Source organism: Castanea sativa, chromosome 2 (genome assembly GCF_040712315.1).
Source record: "Castanea sativa cultivar Marrone di Chiusa Pesio chromosome 2, ASM4071231v1".
NCBI lineage: Eukaryota > Viridiplantae > Streptophyta > Magnoliopsida > Fagales > Fagaceae > Castanea > Castanea sativa.
This window is the reverse complement of record NC_134014.1, coordinates 50,246,655-50,268,611: the sequence shown is the minus strand read 5'-3', so window position 1 is coordinate 50,268,611 and position 21,957 is coordinate 50,246,655. Positions and strand designations below refer to the sequence as shown.

Here is a 21,957-nt window from a genome sequence, read left to right as displayed (position 1 = left end):
ACGGGTTCATCTTTCCACTGCTTAGTATTGGTAAGCTCCATCATGCTTACCGTGCGGCGCGTGCTGTAAAACCGGTTAAGGAACTCCCTTTCCAACTGATCCCAACTATCAATCGACTCAGGTTCCAAGTCTGTATACCAATCAAAGGCGTTTCCTTTCAGTGAACGAACAAACTGCTTTACAAAGAGGCCTCCTTGAGTCCCTGCGTTCTCACAGGTTTCTACAAAGTGAGCAATGTGTTGCTTAGGGTTTCCCTTGCCATCGAATTGCAAGAACTTGGGGGGTTGATACCCATTTGGCATTCTCATATTGTCAATGCGCTTCGTATAAGGTTTTGAATACATGAGAGAATGTGTGGAAGAACCTCCATATTGTGCTCGTATGGTGTTCGTTATCATGTCCTGCAGTTGTTGGACAGATATTGAGGCCATTGAGGTGGATTGTTCTTGTCGGGGAGTGTTTTCAATTTCTTTCCCTTCATCATCCTTTGCAGATGCGAATTTATGACCATGGCTTGATTCACCAAGATCTTGTACTTCTAGTTTGTTCATCAGAGTTGCAATTTGGACGTCCTTATCTTCAAGTGCTTTTGTGAGAAGGGTGACCCTTTGTTCCATTTCAGCCATCTTTTCTTCCACAGTAGAGGTGTTGGTCATCATTACTGGCATGACCTCTAGATATGATGGAGAAAACGATGAGACAGGATGAGTCAAAGGCATTTTGTTCCTTAGGCTTCTCATCACAGGTGAAGAGTTGATAGAAAAGGTCTCTGTTGAGGATGATTCATCATTGATCTCAAGATCCTTCGAGACAGATGAATCCTTAGCCGTGGCTTTCCTTTTTGCAAGAAAGTCCAGAGAGATGATGTTATGAAGCTTGCTTTCTTTGGTTGATTGGGGTTGCGGTTGATCAAGAGCTTTGGATCGACTACGAGTGATTGGGCCGACATAATCATCCGCAATGGAAGCATCCATCACCGATTTTTGAGCATTCTTGTTAGAAGCCATCGAAGCTAGTAGCAGATCGAATTTCTTTTCTTTTGAAGGAGAAAGAGATGAGAGGCAGAGAGGTCCCACCGGGCGTGCCAGAATTTGTAGACGACTAAATTTCTTAGTTCGAAATAAATCAAACAAGTAAAATAGTTTCGCAAATGCGAATTTGTATTGATAAATGTGTGGTACAATTCTCTGTAATTACAAAAGAGTGATCCTCTGATTCGATCTCCTTGAAAGATTTTTGATTGGAATTGTGGTAATGTGATTTTGATTTGAACATAAGATATTCTTCAATTTGGCTGAGGAATGGATCGAAGATCTTTGAAACGGAATTACAATGAATCTCTAGCTATGAGCTTGTTAGAAATTCTTTGTTCTTCGTGTTCTTCGTGTTCTTCGTGTTCTTCGTGTGTTCTTCGTGTTCTTCGTGTGTTCTTCGTGTTTGAAGGTTTGTGGTGGAAGTTCTTCGGTGCTTTAGAGGCTTGATTCCGTAGAGCTTCGTTGATTTATGGTTTGTTGAGGTTTCTGGAGGCTTTTGAGCTTGATTCCAGTGAACTTTGAGATTTAGGAATATGATTTGGATGATTCCTCTTTGATTGTTCTTCGTATTTGAAGGTTTGTGGTGGAAGTTCTTCGAGGCTTTGGAGGCTTGAATCCGTAGAGCTTCACCAATTTGTGGTTTGTTGAGGTTTCTGGAGGCTTTTAAGCTTGATTCCAGTGGACTTTGAGATCTGGACGAGTAGTTTGGATGATTTTGCTTCGAATGTTGTTTGCATTCGAGGTTGAAGTTCTTGAAGTTCTTGGAGGCTTCGGGGTTTGATTCCGGCAGAGCTTCTGGATTTCTGAACTCAAGATATCTTCTTCCTTCTGTCTCCGTCCTCTCTGTCTGTTTGTTCTCTGTCTCTGTCCTGTCTGTCTTGTCTCCTGTCTGTTCTCCTAAATGTCTTAGGAAGGCTTCTATTTATAGGAGTTTAGGGGTAGGTGAGCGACACGTGGCGGAGTTTGATTGGTCCGCTTATGTCATCGCTTACACGTGCTGAGTGCTTGTGTCACTGCTTACACGTGCGAGGCTGCCTGTGTCATCGCTTACATGTGCTGAGTGCTTGTGTCACTGCTTACACGTGCGAGGCTGCCTGTGTCATCGCTTACATGTGCGGAGTTGCTTGTGTCATTGCTTACACCTGCTGATGCAGTTTCATGCCTTTATTTCAATGACACTTGGCAAATTTCTATTGGTTTCTGAATAGCGATGGCAAAACCTAGCAGCAGTACGTGGCGCTTTGTAATTGGTTGTATTTTGTGGACTTTGGTAGTATGATGTGTCAGCTTGTGATAGGTCGGGAATTTTCTCTCTCTACAACCATACCTTCCAATGGCGTAAATTTGAGCTGAATTTGGTTTCTTTGCTACCTGAAGAGCTCAAAAGTTACTTCAAAATAGTCTTCCTTATTAGATATTGGGTTCTCTTGTTTTTTTATTAGATCTTTTGAATAATAAATAGTCATTTTTACATCAACTCATCACCCCTTTTTTTTTTCTTTACTACAACTGAGGGACAGTCAACTACTTCAATAAGTTGAGGAATGAGTGGGATTGTAAATGAACCAAAATGTACATAAGTAGCTTAGACTTAACTCAATAAAATACTCATTCATGTTTATTTATTTATCCGCAAGCCAAGCTTGAGTTTTAATTTTAAGGCTTGTTTAAATAATGAGCTGAACCCAAAAAGAAAAATAATTGTTCATGAATAGGCTCTTGGACATTTGGGCTTCATACAAAACAAGTTGAGCCTAAGCTCATTTATAAACTTGGTAATAAACTTGATATGAGCTTGAAAAATAAACTCATATCTCACTAAAATTTCAATTAACTGGGAGTTGAGACCACTGATCTAAACCAAAAAGGCTTGACAATAAGCTTGATATAAGCATGATAATTCTTGTGTTGGATCTCAAGCTCAAAACCTTGATATTGAGCTTCAACTTAGCTTGACTAATAAATCAAACCGAGCTCATTAGTTAAACTAATCTCAAGCTTTTAGATTTTTTGATAAGTTAGAGCTCAAACATGGTTGTGTTTTAGGTTTATTCATGCTTGTTCATATTTGTTTATTTATAAACAAACCAAGTTTAAGTCTTAATTTTAGGTTTGTTTAATAAACGGTCAAGCCAAAAAAAATGGTCATGAACAAGATCAATACAAAAAAAAAAGCTAAACTTAGACTTATTTATGGCTTTGTAATAAGTTTGATATGAGCTTGACAAATAAACTCATAATTTACTAAGACTATATAATTAGTTAGGAGTTAGAATCACTAGCCCAAATTAAATAGGCTTGATATAAGCATGATAATGTATTTGTGTTAGACTTAGATCTCAAACTCAAAAACTTCATATGAGCTTAAGCTCAACTTGACTAATGAATCAATCAACTCAAACATTATTTATAGGCTTGGTTTGAAGTCAAGCTAAGCTTGAATATTTTATTTTTATTGTAAAGCTGGCTAGAATATTCACTATTCGACAAAATTCAACTTGTTTACAACTGTAAAAAGAAGTTGTGGTAAAAGTTGTGTTCCTAGACTTATTAACCATTCTTTTGTGGGGCACTTTGAACTTGTTCGTACAGCCCAAGAATAAAATGGTGTCATTCAATACTTAATGATCATTTTAAAGAGAGAGAATGAGCTCCATTGGTAGAATGCCTTCCAATCAAATCATTTCACAAACTTTACATTTTTGGTAATTCGGTATACGGACCATCTATACAAACACAAACCCCCCACCCCCTTTTTTTCCCGAGTAAATGAAAAGGGTGATTTTTTAACTTCAATGAAAATGCCATAGATGAATGGGTAAACTTCAATCACAGCCAAAATTCTACAAAAACTACGCAGGCTCTTCTGGAAGTTTAGAAAAAATCGACGCATTTGTTAACTGGAAGGGGCCACTTTTTGAAGTAATAACTCCAGGTCTTTCAATCTGCATGGATGGTGCAAAACCCACGTGTAAGATGTCAGGCAATATAAAATAATAAAATCAGAATTGCAAGCATTTATAGAGGAACTGGCAACCATACCTCAAATTACTCAAATCTGGATAGATGGCTATTGCATCTTTAAAATCCTACATTAAAATATTAAATCAAAAAATAATTCAGTACTCTCATGAAGCAACTATTGGCAATCAATTGCCAACATACGTAAAAAATTGTCAGTAATTTTCTGTGTTTAAGAAAGAAAGAGGGAAAGGCTTGACCTGTTCAGCTGCTGAAGATGTGTAGGAAATCGCACATGACATCCCAGGCCTGCTCTTGTTGCAGCCTACAAATTTAGTTTTCTTTGGGATTCATCATGGTTGAAAAGGCTTGATTCAATGTGTACGCTAAATAAGAGAAAAAAATGTGGAACAATAACTCAAATTTGTGGTAAATCAATGGAACGGATATATATAGAATACCTACCCTATTAACATAAGAATCCAAGATTATTTTTAACAATTCTCTCAAAACTCCTCGTTTTTAAGCATGTACAGTAACTGATTATTACAAATCACAATACCTGTAGTCCAATAACGCTATCCTCCACTACAAAACAATCTCTTGGTGACACGCCCAGCCTCTGCAAGGAATATCATTTTATAGTTCTGATCGTGATATGCATTCAAGCAATAGATAGCGCAATGGTTAATATTACATTGAAAGCTGTCAGATAAATTGATTACCTTGAAATTTTGCAAGTATAGAGAATATACGAAGATAATGTTAACAGTAAATTTGCCAAAATTTGCATCCAATTAGAAAATATTGAGTAGCGTAATATAATTGTCAAATTATATTACCTGAAATAAAATAGGTCATAAATGTCAAATTATGAAATTCTCCTCTCCCTATCAGTTGACTCTTACAAAAATCATTAATATTTCTTGTAATTTCAAAAAAAAAATTATATGAGAAAAACTTTTTTTTTTCTTTTTTTTTTGAAAAAGATATGAGAAAAACTTTTATTACCTGAAATAGACTGAAATATAAATATCAAGTGCAAAAGCAATTGATTTGAGTTTTAAAAAAATGTCCTTTGGGAAAAATCAACCGTTGGTCAACAGTTTGTATACGAAGAGAGAGGGGGCCAAGAGAGAAGTTATCATTAGGAGAGTTTTTTGTAATGAAATTTATTTGGGAATGGTTTGTTGAATATGTATATATAAGTTCCAAAAAAACCTTTTCTGCCCTATTTTGCTTGTTTTTTGTTGGCCACGGAAAATAATTTCAGTTGACTTGTGTTTTCAGCTATACCAATTACCAAAAAATGTAGTGTGTTTTTACAAAACCAATCAGACTAAACTTTTGGTTTGAAAATTTAACCACTTGATATTAATTTTGAAATGTTCTTATTTACTACCATTCTACCATATGCAAATCATGTAATTTAATACTTATCCTTTAATTCCTATAAAAAAAAAATAAATAAATAAAATCCTTATCCTTCAACGAAATTTGCCAACAGAAGATTTCATTATGCACAAAAATCCTTACCACAAAATGACATTTTTTTAACACAACTCTGAAAGGAACGGAGAAGAAGGTCCAACACAACTATAAAGAAGAAGCTTTAAAAAATTACTTTTAATGCTTTAAATATGGTTTGTGGCAAAATTTCCAGCAAAATTTTCCAAAGAACGAGGTTTAAGATTTTTTGTTTTTATGTTTATTTCAGTTTTGTTTTGTTGTAGAGAGAGAGAGAGTAAGTGATTTTCTAGCTTCTAGAAGAGTATAAGTCCTACATTCTAGAACTCCCACACAGAGAAAACCAACCATTGGTTATACATTAAATGAAGATAATTTTTTTTATAGAGAAATAATATATTCATAATATTTTCACAACACTTTCACAATAAATTATAAGTGACAGTTTGTTATGAGTAGTTATTGGTAGGAAAAAAAAAAGTGATTTCAGCGGTAAGTTTAAATTAAAGCTAATAACAATTTGTCACCTATGATTTATTGTAAAAATGTTATGAACATAGTATTTCTCTTTTTTAAACGAGTGATATGTTTCATCAATCACAAAAAAATTAAAATATTTATTAGGAGGTCCAATCATATTCATTGCCAATAATTTATTAGGTGAAAGATAGAAATTGAAGTAATTTTAGTATTTTTATTTTTAAAAAATATTATATTTTATGTATTAACTAATAAATGATTAATTAATACTCTTACATCCTTAATTTCTTATTGCTTTTTGATTAGTAGCTGGGCCTTTTTACATATGGGGGCCTTAACGCAATTGCAACAAGCGGATCGTAAGCCCATTACTTCTGACTCCTCCTCGTTCATTCCCAAGGTAAACCACATTGGCTAGTTTATATTTGTTTTCAATGTCATCCTTATGTCCAATCTTATCAAAAGTTGTTAACCCCTCTCTAACAACATTGTTTTGTCTCATTTTACAATTTTTAATCCCAAAAAGCTTCTTGTTTTTTTAAAGAAAAATTAAGATTTTATCTCTTTCAGTCTCTTATTTTCTTCACCACCTCCCTCTTTTCTTCTTTTCCAATTTTCTCCCAACCGGATCTTTGCCACGGTGAGGATGTCATAGCAGATGAACAAAAGGTGTTCACATAGCCATCCTTTCAATAAATCTAAGACTATAACTTTTCCCACAACTTGATGAAGTGGTTAATTGTAAATGATAAAAAGTCACTTTTACATAAACTCATCATTTTAATAAGTCGTAGAAGAAGAAGGGTTGTAAATGAACCAATTCATTCATAAACAACTTAGGCTTAACTCAATAAAGAAACTCATTCATGTTTATTTATTTATACACAAGTCAAGCCTGAGCCTTAGTTATAAGCTTGTTTAATAAATGAGTTGAGCTCAAAAAGGGGAAATAAAAAATTGTTCATGAATAGGCTCGTGGACATTTGGACTCGATACAAAATAAGTTGAGCCTAGACTCATTTATGAGCATGGTAATAAGCTTGATATGAGTATAATAATTCTTGTGTTGAATCGCAAGCTCAAAACCTTGATACTGAACTCAAGCTTAGCTTGACTACTAAATCTAGGCCAAGCTCAAACTTTAGACTTTTTGACAAGCTAGAATTCAAACATATAGCTATATACATATGAATATAAAGATCAAAGGACTTAAATAAATAAATAATAGGTGCATATATATGAATATCAAGATCTAGATATTTAAAGACATAAAGCATGGATATATAAACTAAAGGTATACAAAGATCAATATAGATAAATTTATTCACAAAAAGCATAAATCCACACCTTGGTTAAAACTCTATACCCGTGGATCTATCAATATATGATTGTGTACATCAAGGTGTATGTGGGAATATAGGCATATATAGAGGCAATAATATAAGAGCATAGTTAATACATTAATCTAAGCTTAGAAGCATAGAGATAATATACTACTCACATAGCATACATAAAGTATTTTCTCAACGAACAAAAAAAGCATACATAAAATAAAGGAAAATATGAAATCTATACTTAAATGGAAATCTAGACTAATAAAGCAATAAAAGGGGGAAGAGGCTTACTTTGGGGGTGATTAGAAGGCTAAAGAGGCCTTAATTTAGTGCTGGAAATTTTAGGAAAAGAGGATTTGGAATCTTAGGATTAGATTAAAAAAAGATGATATTTGATGATGGGTAAAGATTGATGATCAAATAAATGGGGAAAGGGGACAATATTTAAAGGGAAATGGGTTGGCCATTAGGCTCAACCCTACCATGAGCCAGGCAAATGGCAGGGTGGGCTGGGTCTGCTGGCCATCTCATTTTTCTACAAGCGTCTAGGCCTTTTCGGTCCCCATTTTCTACTGTTTCGGATCTTATCTTTGAGCAGCTGTTTGGAGGTCTTCTAGAACTTGGATTTTTGTGTTCTTGCAATCCTTAAAAAAGTCCTTGCAGTCCACTTCTAAAGGTTCCAGCTTTATTCAATTTAGAGCAGCGGTCACGAAGATAGTCCAGTTGGAAGAAGGGTGTTTTTCAGCGTAGAAATTTGCAAAGCTGATATTTGCGTATATTGTGCATGTGATATCTCTCAATCCAAAAATGATATTGTCGAGCAATTTTTTCTTTGACATGCATAATTGATCCTAATTCAATGATATTCTGGATTTGTGCATAAATTATGGCTGAAACAAAACAGTTGTTTGTGTGAAGACGCCCCGAAAAACAACTTTTGGTCCCCAAAAAATAAAAGTGTCATTGGAAGGATTTTGATGCCTATTTTGTAAATATGTTTGTTTTATTGTCCCAATACTCTGATTTAGCAAGTTGGAGGCTTCGGAAATTGGTGATAAAATCATGATTTTGCATAAAGTTTTTACTTTTATATATATATATATATATATATATATATATATATATATATATATATATATATATATATATATTCTTTTAATTCAAGTGGGGTTTTTGCCATCCATGCTAAATTGAAGTTCACCATGAGACATTTTCAATGACTCCTCACTTTGAACCAATCTGTGGTCGTTTGATTATAATTTAATCGAGATTAAACTATAATAAAAAATTACAAAAATGGCTGTTTTTTATTATCAAAGATTCAATAATATCTTTCTTGTTTCAACTACAATTTGGGCCTGTGAACAATCATTTTAAAGACAATTTCATGATCTTTAACATGATCACAAATTTATTACGATTGGATGGTTAAAATTTTGGTCAAATATTGACTAAACCTTGATTAGGGTTGGTCAAACTTAGTTAAAATAAGTCAAATAATTTGAAATGATGATTAGGTTAAAGTAAATTGGAATTTGGTGGTTAGATGAATTTGGAGCTAATTTTAATGTCGAACAACTTAGTCAAACTCAATCAAACTTAGTTAATTATATGAGGAAATTTTGGGATTTTGGGCTCTTGAACCATTGAAATAATTTATCCAACAACTAATTAGGGCAAATCAATTTATTTCATGTAATATTCCTTATTTTTCCATGTTAGAAATGTCTTCTTCTTCTTCTTCTTTTGAATTTCAAAGCTCAAATTGACATTTTGGCATGGAAATCGAGGTCAAACAAAATACAGTGCCAACATCTCCCAATTTCTATTTCTTCAACCTTCTCCTCTAGTTCTCTCTCAGTATCAATTCCTCTCTCTCACTACTTGTGTCTTTCGTAATTCACTTTTCACCACAACGCAGAGGTGACTCCAACAAGACATGGGAAGGCTGTTACAGCTCTAGTCAAAAAATTTCTCAACCAACACGCATGAATCGAATGCAATAGTGACATGCAATACTAAGAGATTGGTGTCACATCAGTCCTTGCAGTAATGCAATTTGGGGATCTCTAATGTGACCTCTACCATGACAAATGAGCTAGATTTTGGTGTGGTGCTGGTGGCATGGTGGTTTAGGTCTCTACTTCACTAGATCTTGGGTTCTTTTCTATCGAGTTGAGATCTGTGGGCATATGGATGGGTTTTTTTGGTGGCTTGGGTATTGGGTAGTGGGGTTTTGTCAAGTGGCAACTATAGTGGTTTTTGGTGATGGTTGGGGTGAAATTGGTGTTGTGTTTCGATGTAGTATAGGGGTTTGTGGTGGCAGCAAGGTGGTTGAGGGTGGTGATGGTAGTTGGGATTTTGTCTGTGGTGTTTTTTGTTTGGCTTGAAAATCTGAGTTTAAATATGGGTGAGTTTATGGTTGAGAAAGAGAGAGGATAGGAGTTGTGGGTTGGTGGTGGTGTTGTGACTTTAGAGTAGAGATTAGAGTGAAAGAGATGATTTGACAAAAATATTAGTAAAACATTTGATGAAGAAATGGTATTTAAGTAAAATATATAGTAGAATGAATAATCTAATGTTGGTGTTTTTGAAAAGTGGTTATGCAAAATAAAAAAAGTAAGTTCTTATATTAAAATAAACTGAAATTTTTGCACATATAGATGCGAATATTTTACTATCTCTAGAGCTACACAAATTGTTTCCAATAGTACTTGATAGATAAAAAGGGGGAAAATGGATATTCGGCCCTAATTTACAAACTATACAGCAAAATGTCTCTGTTTTGAAACTATTTAGCAAAATGCCCATATTTTTGAAAATCGAGTTACAGGTGGAACATTAGCTATGCATATTTTGCCACTTAAATGTTTTTGAAAATTTAAGTGAAACTTCTACTTAAAAATATACATATAACTTGATTTTGTTAAAATCTAATTTAAAAAATAATGGCATTTTACTAAATAGTTTCAAAACATGAGGATTTTGCTGCATAGTTTGTAAATTAGGGGTAAATGCCAATTTACCCTATAAAAAGATCACTAGTTGTTTTAGTTTTGCCTATATTTACTTAATTACCAACTTCACTAATAAATTTGAAGTTTGGATTTACTTTTTAAACATTATTGAATTTATTTATTTAATTTTATAAAAAAAATTGTGGTTAACAATACCATAAAATATTTATGAAAACATCTAAAATCAAGTTAATAGAACCTTAAATTATAATCTTCAAAAAATTACATAATAAAAATTAATAGGCTGAACCCATGTTCTGTTTTACCACACCAATGGGGAAATATGATCTGATGGTATTATTATAGATGTAAACATAAGATTATAGCTTTCTTCCAAGACAGTTTGACTCTTCACTTACCAACGAGGAGAGCCTCCTTAATTAATCTTTCAAAGTTCTTGTATGATGATCCTTCAAAATCAGTTGCTTCCATTGCTTTCTTCTTCCATTCCCTAGCTTTTTGCCTCATGGCATGTCCCTTTTTCCCTTCCATCATTTCCTTAACAAGTGCTTCAATCTCATGACGTTTAACATCGTTAACCTCCACACCAATCTCCCAAGTGGTACAAGCATACCGACAATTTGTCTGTTGCTCGGCAAAGAAAGGCCAACAAATAATAGGCACGCCAGCAGATACACTTTCTAATGTAGAATTCCAACCACAATGTGTTAGGAAAACCCCTATGGATGGGTGTGCCAGCACTTTATCTTGGGGGCACCAACTTGTTAGCAATCCCCTATCCTTAGTCTCCTCAAAAAATTCTTCAGGCAAGATTGCTGAATCTCCCATCACCACATCAGGCCTAACTATCCACAAAAATGTGTGCTTGCTATTCGCAAGACCCCATGCAAACTCTTTCAAGTGTTGGTCTGACATCACAGTTATGCTTCCAAAATTTACATACACAACTGAGTTGGGTTCCCTTTTATCAAGCCATTGGAGACATTTGGAGTCTTCTTTCCATAAGCTTGAACCTTGAGACATGAAATGGCTCTCAGGTACATGCCGACCTAGTAAGTGAAGTGGGCCTATATTGTAAACATGAGGAAATTTGGCTAAAATTGCTTCTAGGACTTCATGTTCAAACTCCTCAAATGTGTTAAAGATGATCGCGGAAGAATTTAAGCAATTTTGTGCTTCTGATCCCACAAAATCAAACATTGTTTCAGTAATGTCAGTGGTTCTAATAAAGGTAGGGAGGTCCTTGAGCCGGATGTTTTTCATTCCCGGGATCCAATTTATTGGTTTGTCAAGTGTTCCATCATCTTTGAAGCTTTCATCTATAACAAAAGAACTATAAAACAATAAGTCTAGAATCACAACTTTTCTCATAAATTGTTGATGCAATAAGTTGTTAACGATTAATAATAAAATGGTGTCAATAGTAAGTCTACATGAAAATCAATAATCACTTCTCTACTCAACAATATTGAAAATGTTGTTTAAGTAATATTGAAAAATGTAGTTTATAGCATTACTCTAAACAGGGACAAATCCACGCTTGGACCAAGGGAGGCCAACCCCTAGCCCAACGCCAAACCATCCTCCCCATTTCAATATTTTAATTTTTGTTAATAATGCATATTTAAAATTTGTCATCATCCTCCCCAAAATGACTAGTTAAGTTGCAATTGGCACTTCTTATAATCACTTATAAACCTAAAATCCACCTTGTACATATCTAATGTGGGACTCTGTACATGCCTACACAACACACACATAATCACTTATAAACCTAAAATCTACCTAGTAAATATCTAATGTGGGACACTGTACACGCCACACAACACACACATGGTGTTATACCATGTTTGTTTTGATATATATAATTTGTAATGACCTGAAAAGAGAACTAGTCACTTATTTGTTTACATCCAGCCAAAAGGACTATTCAAGTTACGATTAGGAATCTTCATAATCACTTATGAACCTAAGATCCACCTAGTATACACCTAATGTGGAACTCAGCGCATGCCTGTACAACTCAAGCTTAAACAATCAAATCCAATCAAATACGCACAATTTAGGTATCACACTTTTCATCTTATAAAATAAATTAGTCCAAATAAGTTTTAATAATGTGCAGCCATCCTCTAAATAAAAAATTTTAAAAAAAATTAACGTAAAACATTTTTAAAAATCGTTTTTCATCTTTTAGTATTTGTAAAAAAGATTCTCTTTCTTAATTGATTGAAAATTATAAGGTTTGTAAATATTTTTTTATGATTTCTTTTTGAATTATATCAAACGGTTTGTAAGAATTAAAATATCATTTACTTACTAACTTATTTATAGAGTGATTGTGCTTATAATTACTCTTTTTTTTTTTATCACAACTACAAAAAAAAAAAAAACACACAAACAAACAAACTTTTTCAGTAATAAATATTGTCAAAACTAAGTTTCATAATCTAAATTACTATTTGATTTTGTACTTCAAAAGGAAAATTATTCTGAATTTAGTATATATAAACAATTATAGATCTTTTTTAGGATTTTTTTTTTTTTTTTTAGAAGAAGGTTTTTTTTTGGATTTAAATAAATAAAATTAATTTTAATAGGACAAATGATTGATTTAAAATGTCTTCTGAGACAATTATTTTATGTCTATTTTCTAATTTGCATTTTTCTAATGTTGAATGAGTGCTAGTTTTATTTTATTTTTTTATAGGATAATAGGATACTTAGTCATGAATTTCATAATATTTTTTTTCATTCTTGAAATTTTTTTTTTTTTTTTTTTTTTCACGTTTTGGCTCTCGAAAACCTAAGATCCTGGCTCTATCTTTGACTCTAGATTATATGCTTTTAGAAAATATTGTTAGAGTGATTGTTAATATTTCAACTTTTACAAACCGAAATCATCTTGATATGAAAAGATTGCATGTCCCATATGTAATTTTTCAGTATATTAAACATTTTTCTTGTATCTTGTCAACGAGAATTTAACTCTGTAAACATTTTTTTGGGACATGAGATCATTACTACTCATTATTGCAGTAGAAAAGAATAAAATTATTATCACAAAACAAAGTTAGAAATTACAAGTCCCATTCTCATAATATAAATGATGGCTAGGAAATTTAGGAATTGTGATCCCTTAAGAAATTATTCTGATTTATAAGCTACAGGTCTACACAACAAAGTATCCCTCTCCCATTCCTTAAACTTTGATAAAACAAAATATGATCTTAGGTTTCATTATGATGTGGATAGATTTATCTTAAATTTTTTTTTTTGGAGAATCATCTTAATTTAGTTAATAATGCTTATGAAAGGATTCAATTTATTGATCAGCGGTTGGCCATACAGAGTTTCATAACTGGGTATATATATATATAGACACTCACACACACAATTCCTTACTCACATTAATTAGACCAAAACTAGATTTCTCATATAAAATTTTCCTGCAATTACTATATTTTATGGCTACATCTCACTTTTCTTTGATTTCTCTAGCAAATCATAGCATAACCTTTTTTTCCCCTTATAATCCACATTCGCCAAGAAATATTAAACCAAATGCGATATGACGACAATGACAATCAACAATAAAAGGTAACTTTATATATATTCAAGTAAATAAAATAAAAAAAGTAATTTTACATATTATTTATCCCATGAACAAAAGAAAATCTATTATGTAAACTGCAGGAGTTAGATCTCATATGTATTTAATACATGTATGTATCTACCCTCTTACATGGTGTGAGTATTGCATTTATCCAATACATCGTACATGTATGTATCTACTCTCTTAAATGAGGTGGAACCCACCTCATATGAGAGGGCAGATACAAATTTTTTATACATGTAATACCACCTCCTATTCAGAGATTGCTTTTGTAAAATAGACATGTTATTATTTCTAATTTTGCAGACTTAACTTTGATGTAACAAGTCGTGAAGTTATTTTGCAAAAAAAAAAAAAAAAAAATTATAAGAAGTATTTACTATCCATAGTGTAGGACAAATTACTCCAACTCTTTGACAAGAGAAAATATCTCTCTTATGGAACAGTACACCACTCCTATATTTGATGGATCTCACACATTTATGAGACCCCATGTTATTTAATTATTGAAACAGTAAAAATAAAAAATAAATAAAAAAAAGACCTCATGTTATTATGAAATGAGCATTCCATAAGGCAATTTTATAAGATAATTTTTCCTCTTATAAAAGAAGTTGCGTTCATGAAATATAGCAATCCACTGGAAAAAAAAAAAACATGAATTTGTTTGATTTTGTTGTAGGAAGTGGAGTTTTAGTTGTAGGGTTTTGTCATAGAAATTTTGAGTTTATAAAGAACTGTAACTAGAAAGAAATATAACATTTAGAGTACGTTTGGTATGCTGTAATAACTCTTATAATAAAATAGTTATTTATCTGTAATCACAATTCGGTCATTTGGTTGCATCTTTATTACATGGATTAGTTATTAGAGCATCCACAATAGTAGAGCTAAAAATATAGCTATTTGGCACCTACAAAAGTCATCTATTTTACCTCTTCACACCCAACATCAATAGATCTATATTTTTAGCTATTTGATTAAAATAATACAAATAACTCATCTATAAATTACTAAAAGTTGAAGCGTAGCGTTTAATGTTACTGTGCTCACATTGAGCCACATCAACATCTACGTCATTATCCTTTTTTCTTTCTAATTTTCGTATAATTGTTTTTAAACATTTACTTTTTTTTTTTAATAATTGCACTTTCTCCAACCTTTCTCATGCCTTTACTTTTTCATCTTCTCTGTCCCTATTTGTTTGTCTTATTTGAAAAGTCAAATTTTTTAAGGGAACATCATTTATTGTCTTGTCTGCATTATAAAAACGTATAAGTTTACAAAACTACCCTTAAATAAATTTATCAGTTTTTTTTTTTAAAGAGTTATTCTTAATGAGACAACTAAAAATGTGCCCTAATTAGATTAATTTTTTAAATATTTGTTAGTTTTCTTTTAAAATAGTTTTGAAAATAAAGTAGGGGTATAATAAAAACATTAGTAAATTAATTACTTTTATTTTTAGAAACAGAACAATATTTTGAGATATCTGAAAATGGAATAGAAGACAAACAAACTAGGACGGATGGAGTATATATTACTAAAAGTTGAAACGTAGCATTTAATGTTACTGTACTCACGTTAAGCCACATCAGCATCTACGTCATTATCTTTTTTCTTTCCAATTTTTCTATAATTGTTTTTTAACATTTACTTTTTTTTAATAATTGCACTTTCTCCAACTTTTCTCATACATTTACTTTTTCATCTTTCCATCTATATATTACTAAAAGTTGAAGCGTAGCGTTTAATATTATTGTACTCACGTTAAGCCACATCAGCATCTACGTCATTATCCTTTTTCTTTTCAATTTTTCTATAATTGTTTTTTAACATTTACTTCTTTGTTTAATAACTACACTTTCTCCAACATTTCTCATGTCTTTACCTTTTCATCTCTCTACTATCCTCAACCTTAATATCACTTTTCATCTTTCTTTATTTTGTCTCTTCATCTTTCCCTCCCTTACATTTTCTTCCCCCCACTACCCTCAACATTAATGTCACTATTCATCTTTCCATTCATTTTCCTTTATTTTGTCTCTTCATATTCACACCATCTTCTATAAATTTGTTATTCTCTCTTCCATTCTTTGTATAATTTTCCATCATAGAAAGATTGTTTCTCCCTCCCTCTCTCTCTCTCTCTCTCACACACACATACACACAATAATTTTTGGAGTTTTTTTTTTCCTGCATCTTTGCTTAAGTTGATAATTTTTTGTGTTTTTTATAACTCTACGTTGGATTAATATGATTTAGTTTTGTGTTTTAAGGTCCGTTCGGTTAAAAGAATGGAAAAGTGGGAGGATGAAAAATGTTTAGTTTTTCCTCTTGTGTGTTTGGTTGGAGGGTGGAAAACTATTTTGTTTGGTTGAAGAGAAAAATGGAAGGATGAAAAATATAATTTATATAAATTGACTATTATACCCTTATTACATAAGTGAAAGGGTAATAGGTGGTCATGAATGAGTTGGTGGAAAGGGGGCATTTTTGTAAAAGTGCTACTCTAACACTTTTCTCCCCACATTTTCCTCCCAATTTGGGAGGAAAAAAAATGTGGGCTTGGAGAGAAAACTTTCTCCCGAGTTTTCCATTCTCCCTATTTTCCTTCCCCAACTGAACAGTAAAAAACAACATTTTCTACCCTATTTTCTTTTCTCTATTTTCCATCCTCTCTATTTTCACCCCAAACGAACACACCCTTAAGTTTTTTTTGTTCTCTTTGATTGTTAAATATTATACTACTGCATTATAAAAAAATAAAAAAATATATAATATATAAGAATATAATATATATTATTCTATTACATAACATGATTTGGGTAATTTGGTGTTTATTGTTTTATATATATATATATATATATATATATATATATATATATACTTTTTAAATCTTTTCATCTTATTTTATTCAATATTTAAACTCAGTCACATCCTCAATATAATTAAATTATTTATATTTTCTTTTTATTAATTAAACATATAATATTTTATTTAAATTTAAATAAATTAAAGTATACTCACTTTTTTTAATATTTATACTTTTTCCAATCTTAAGCGTAACATTTAATGTTACCATGCTCATGTCATTATCATTTTTCTTTCCAATTTTCCTATAATTGTTTTTTAACATTTACTTTTTTTTTTAATAATTGCACTTTCTCCAACCTTTCTCATGTCTTTACCTTTTCATCTCCCCACCACCCTCAACCTTAATATCACTTTTAATCTTTCTTTATTTTGTCTCTTCATTTTTCTCTCCCTTATCTTTTCATCTCCCCACTACCCTCAATCTTAATGTCACTATTCATCTTTCCATTCAGTTGCCTTTATTTTGTTTCTTTATATTCACAACATCTTCTATAAATTTGTTATTCTCTCTTCCATTTTTTGCATAATTTTCTATTACAGAAATGTTGTCTCTCTCTCTCTCTCTCTCTCTCTCACACACACACACACACACACACACAATATTTGTTCTCTTTGATTGTTAAATATTATACTATTGCATTATAAAAAAAATTAAAAAATATAATAGATAAGAATATAATATATATTATTCTATTACATAACATGATTTGGGTAATTTGGTGTTTATTGTTATATATATATATATATATATATATATATATATATATATATTATATTTTTACTTTTTTAATCTTTTAATCTTATTTTATTCAATATTTAAACTTAATCACATCCCCCATATAACTAAATTATTTATATTTTCCTTTTTTAAATTAAACATATAATATTTCATTTAAATTTAAATAAATTAAATTGTAATAATTTTTTTAACGTTTACACTTTCTCCAACCTTTCTATTTCCCTTTACATTTTCATCTCCCCACTAACCTCTTTCTTAATATCACTCTTCATCTTTCCCTTTATTTTGTTTCTTCTTATTGTTATCCTTTTAGTATAAATTTGGCATTCTCTTTATCATTATATGCATAATTTTTCTTCACAAAAAAATTTATTTCTCTCTCAATTTTTGGTGATATATATATATATATATATATATATATATATATATTTATTTATTTACTTATATTTTGCATCTTTACTTTAGGTTGAGAAGTTTTTTAATTTTTTAAAACTCTACTTTAGGTTGATGCAATTTAATTGTGTTTTAAGTTTTTTTTTTTTTTTTTCACTTTAGTTGTTAAATTTTATCATATTGCATTGTAAAGAATTAAAGATAGTATATAAGAATGTAATATTATAATATGATTTAAATAATTTGGTATTTATTTAAAGATAATTAATTTGGTAACTATTGTTATATTTTTTTTATCTCATATTATTTTATTCAACATTATTATTATTATTATTATTATTATTATTGAATTAATATATTAGATGGCATATTTTTTTTAAAGTCAATATATTAACTTGAAAGAAAATGAAAAACCAAACTATTAACCAATAATATCTTAAACAATAACATTATCACGCATTGATAATAAAAACATCAAAACAGAATAAACATCCACCACCACCAGTCCACAGCAGCGAAGGAAAAAAAAAAAAAAAAACCAACCCAAATCCTCAATCTTTTTCCTCAACCCAGACCAAACAAAATCACCGATCACCAATCACAAACAAAATCAAAAATCACCAACACAGCACAAGCACGGCGTGGGTCGGCGAGCTGGGTCAGCAGAAGGGGTGGGTCAGCGAGCTGGGTCGGCGGAAATTCAGCGCAAACACAAACACAAATCCAGCACAAACCGGAGACAAACCCAGAAATCAAGCTCCAACAGAACAGATCGGAGATGGGGCTTGAAGAGATGGGTCTCGGCGAGATGGGTTTGGGGAGATGGGGTCTCGGCGGTAGGCGAGCTGGCCGGTGAGCTGAGGGATGAGGGAGATGAGGGAGGCCTACTAGACGGCTAGAGAGAAAAAAAAAAAAAGGAGAAGGAAAAAGGAAGAAAGAAGAGAAGCCGGAGAGAGAGAGAGAGAAAGAAAGAATGGAAAAAAAAAAATTTAAGGAGAGAAGAGAGAGAAGTTTAATAAAATATTATTACAAAATATAATAAAATTTTATTATTAATTAATTATGGGAAATATTGGTTGATGAGATCTCTGTCTCATTTGGCTATTGCGAACTCACTAATATTTTTCAGGTTTAAAATTCTTAATTAAAGTCTTATGAACAACTTCAGGCTGGTTGGCTGCTTACATTGCACTTGACAAAGAGAGTAAATGAGAAACTTTTGAACAGGGGGACTTAGTATATACTATATATGCTCATTATACCCATACTACCATCTGAGTTACAGTTCAATTAATAAAGTTGTCTATGCTCATCTGATCAGTACCATTGGTGTGGTTAGAAAAATATGAATTTATCAATCTTTAACAGTTATTCTAACAAAAACAAAAAAAAAAATTGTTCGAAAGTACCTTTGAATGGAAGAATGCCTCTTTTGATGAGTTCAGCGAAGTTGAGACATCCCATGAAGCCACAAGCTGAGGCAGGCCAAAACTGAACCCCTGGGATGCCTAATTCTTCTCCAGCTTTGATAGCAAAACTCATGATGCCATCAGAAACTATGCAAGTAACCAAAGGCACTTCAGAGGATGAGTTGAGCTTAAGCACTAGCTCTTTGAAAGGGGCCAAACAGTTCTTTTTTGTGGAATCACATAGTGCTGGGATATCTTGGGTTGCATCACGATCGGACGGTGGCAACCCGTCTGGTATTGTTTCAAACTGGAAATCAGGTAGCCCCTTTATGTATTCAAGTCCTTTGGATTGGATTAAGCGTCTGTGGTTGAACTCAGTATTGACAAAGGTTATATGGAAGCCCCTTGAGTGAAGGAGCTTGGCTAATCGCATCATGGGTGTTACATGGCCTTGTGCTGGGAATGGAACACATACTGCATGGGGCTTTGTAGCTTGAATTGAATCCATACCACTTGTAATTTTAAGCTATATTTTTTTAAAGGAATCAAATTTAAAGGGCTTGTGATGATACCTTTAGGCTCTATGCCATTTTATAGGAAAAATCTGTAGCATTAGGCTATTAACCTATAGATTTTTTCAGTAAACTCATCTGTGGGAAAACTATTCATGTCACATGAGAGGTAGTATTACTATTAATTATTCGAAATACTGAATAATCCACGTAAGCATGTCTCCTTTAATGTCTTATGCAATTATTGCAATGTCGCAAGTCGGCCTAGTGTGAAAGCTGGTAATGTACAATCACTGTGTGCACAGAACGTGAAAGAGTTGGCGAAAATTAGACTTGGCAAAATGGCAGGTGGCTCATCAATCAAATATAAAAAAGAAACGTTAACGGATCTATTTAAAGAAAATTTGTATGTAATTAATATTTTAATAATTTTTTATTATTTTTTATAAAAATAACTTAAAAATTTTTTTAAAATAAATTATTAACTAATACCCTAAAGATATTTGTTAACATAACTTAATATAAAATAATATCTAATAATAAAAGTGGAATCTTTTGAAAATTAAGAAATTCGTACTTACATTTTTTTTCCAGGCTGTAAACACCAGAAAACTAAGGACTCTTGAATTTTCCCAAAACATAGAAGAATTTGTCATGTCAAATTATCACTGGGAATTGCATAAAAAAAAAATTATCACTGGGAAACAGGACAAACTATTCTTAAGATTACTCATGATAGAACATGACAACGACTCAAGCGAAAAATTATGGGGCCAAAGGTGTCAGGTACGGCTCCAGCTTTTTTTAGATTATTTTCTCATTTTAACTTTATGAAAGAGAGAGCAATTGAGCCAAAAAAAATACATGGCCAGCGGCAGAGGAGAGATGATCAGTGGCAAACTTGCAGTGGGTTGGCAATGGGTCCGTAACTCTGTATAGTGTACAGTTTCAACCGTTCAGCAAGCGAGAGAGAGCCTGTTAGTGATAGGTACTAGACTGAGAAAAATTTATATTGAAGTGTGAAACTCTCCTTCCAATACTGAAAAAGACTCTTTTCCAAAAAAAGAAAAAAAAAAGGGACTTCTTTTTTTTTGTAATGACCAATTTTTATATAACTAATGCATTAAGTGACACTGTCATCAACAACATGTGTGAGAGTTTCAAAAGCAAGATACTGAAATTCAGGGAGAAACCTATCGTTAGCATGGTATGCATATTTTTGGGATTTTGGTAGGTGGAATTTGCATATTTTGGTTAGCTGTATACCTTGTTGCATGCATTCACTTGTGGGTTTTTCTTGTTTGTAGCTTGAAGACATAAGGTTATACCTAATGAGCAGATTCCAGCAAAACAAAAACAATATTATGAGGGTGGAATTTGAGCTTTGCCCTAAAATCTGTAAAAAAACTACATAGGGAAAAGGTGGGCAGTGGTAGGTGGTTAGCTTGTTGGGCTTCTGACACCAAATTTGAGGTGAAGAATGGACTACAGAGCTTCATTGTAGACCTAGCTAAGGGGGTGTACAGCTGTAGGAAATGGGATGTCACTGGTATCCCATGCTGCCATGCAGTTTCATGCATATTCTTCAACAGAGAGCAAGCTGAGAAATACACTAATGCCTGCTACCAAGCCAGCACATACAAAGCATGTTATGAGCACACCATTGATCCACTCAATGGTGCCAATATGTGGACCCCAATTGGTCTCCCTCCTGTGTAGCCTTCTATAAAGAGAAGGCCACCATGCAGGCCCAAGAAGAAGATAGTCTTAGAACCTAATAAACCAAGAAGGGGTCATAGCAAGGGCTTGGATATTGCCAAGAGGTGCAAGTCTTGTAGGAAGATAGGCCACAACAAAGAAGCTGCAAAAGTGACGTTGGAGGTAATTCTTCACTGCCTGGTGCCCAAGACCAAAGGAGACATAGACCAAACAAGGTAAAACTATTTTTTTTTTCTACATGTTTTGAAATGACAATTAATGTTCTAACTTAGTTGTATTTGCTACTGCTTAAAGACAAATGGCAATGGCCAAGGAGCAACCCAAGAGCAACCAAATGCTACAAGTATGCCATCAAACCAGCAACTCAGGACCAACCAACAATGCACCAGGCCATCAAAACAGCAACCTAGAAGCAACCAACAAGGCACAAGATAGGCA

General features: G+C 32.4%; 1 protein-coding gene and 1 long non-coding RNA gene across 2 annotated transcripts in view; both read right to left on the bottom strand.

Moving 5' to 3' along the window:
- Positions 1-3,849: 3,849 nt before the first annotated feature.
- The window catches only part of LOC142623525 (uncharacterized), a 31,345-nt gene continuing 13,237 nt past the window's right edge, over positions 3,850-21,957 (bottom strand). Inside the window, exons 3-4 of the long non-coding RNA XR_012842163.1 lie at positions 4,077-4,123; positions 3,850-3,979 (exon numbers count right to left, since the gene is read on the bottom strand). This is a non-coding gene — a long non-coding RNA (uncharacterized LOC142623525). The remainder of the gene's footprint in view (positions 3,980-4,076; positions 4,124-21,957) is intronic.
- On the bottom strand, positions 10,464-20,093 carry LOC142626084 (linamarin synthase 2-like). The gene is made up of 2 exons (XM_075799860.1): positions 19,289-20,093; positions 10,464-11,573 (listed from the first exon to the last, which is right to left on the bottom strand). Exons 1-2 carry the CDS (start codon positions 19,794-19,796, stop codon positions 10,645-10,647), a joined length of 1,437 nt encoding a protein of 478 aa, XP_075655975.1. The 5' UTR covers positions 19,797-20,093; the 3' UTR covers positions 10,464-10,644.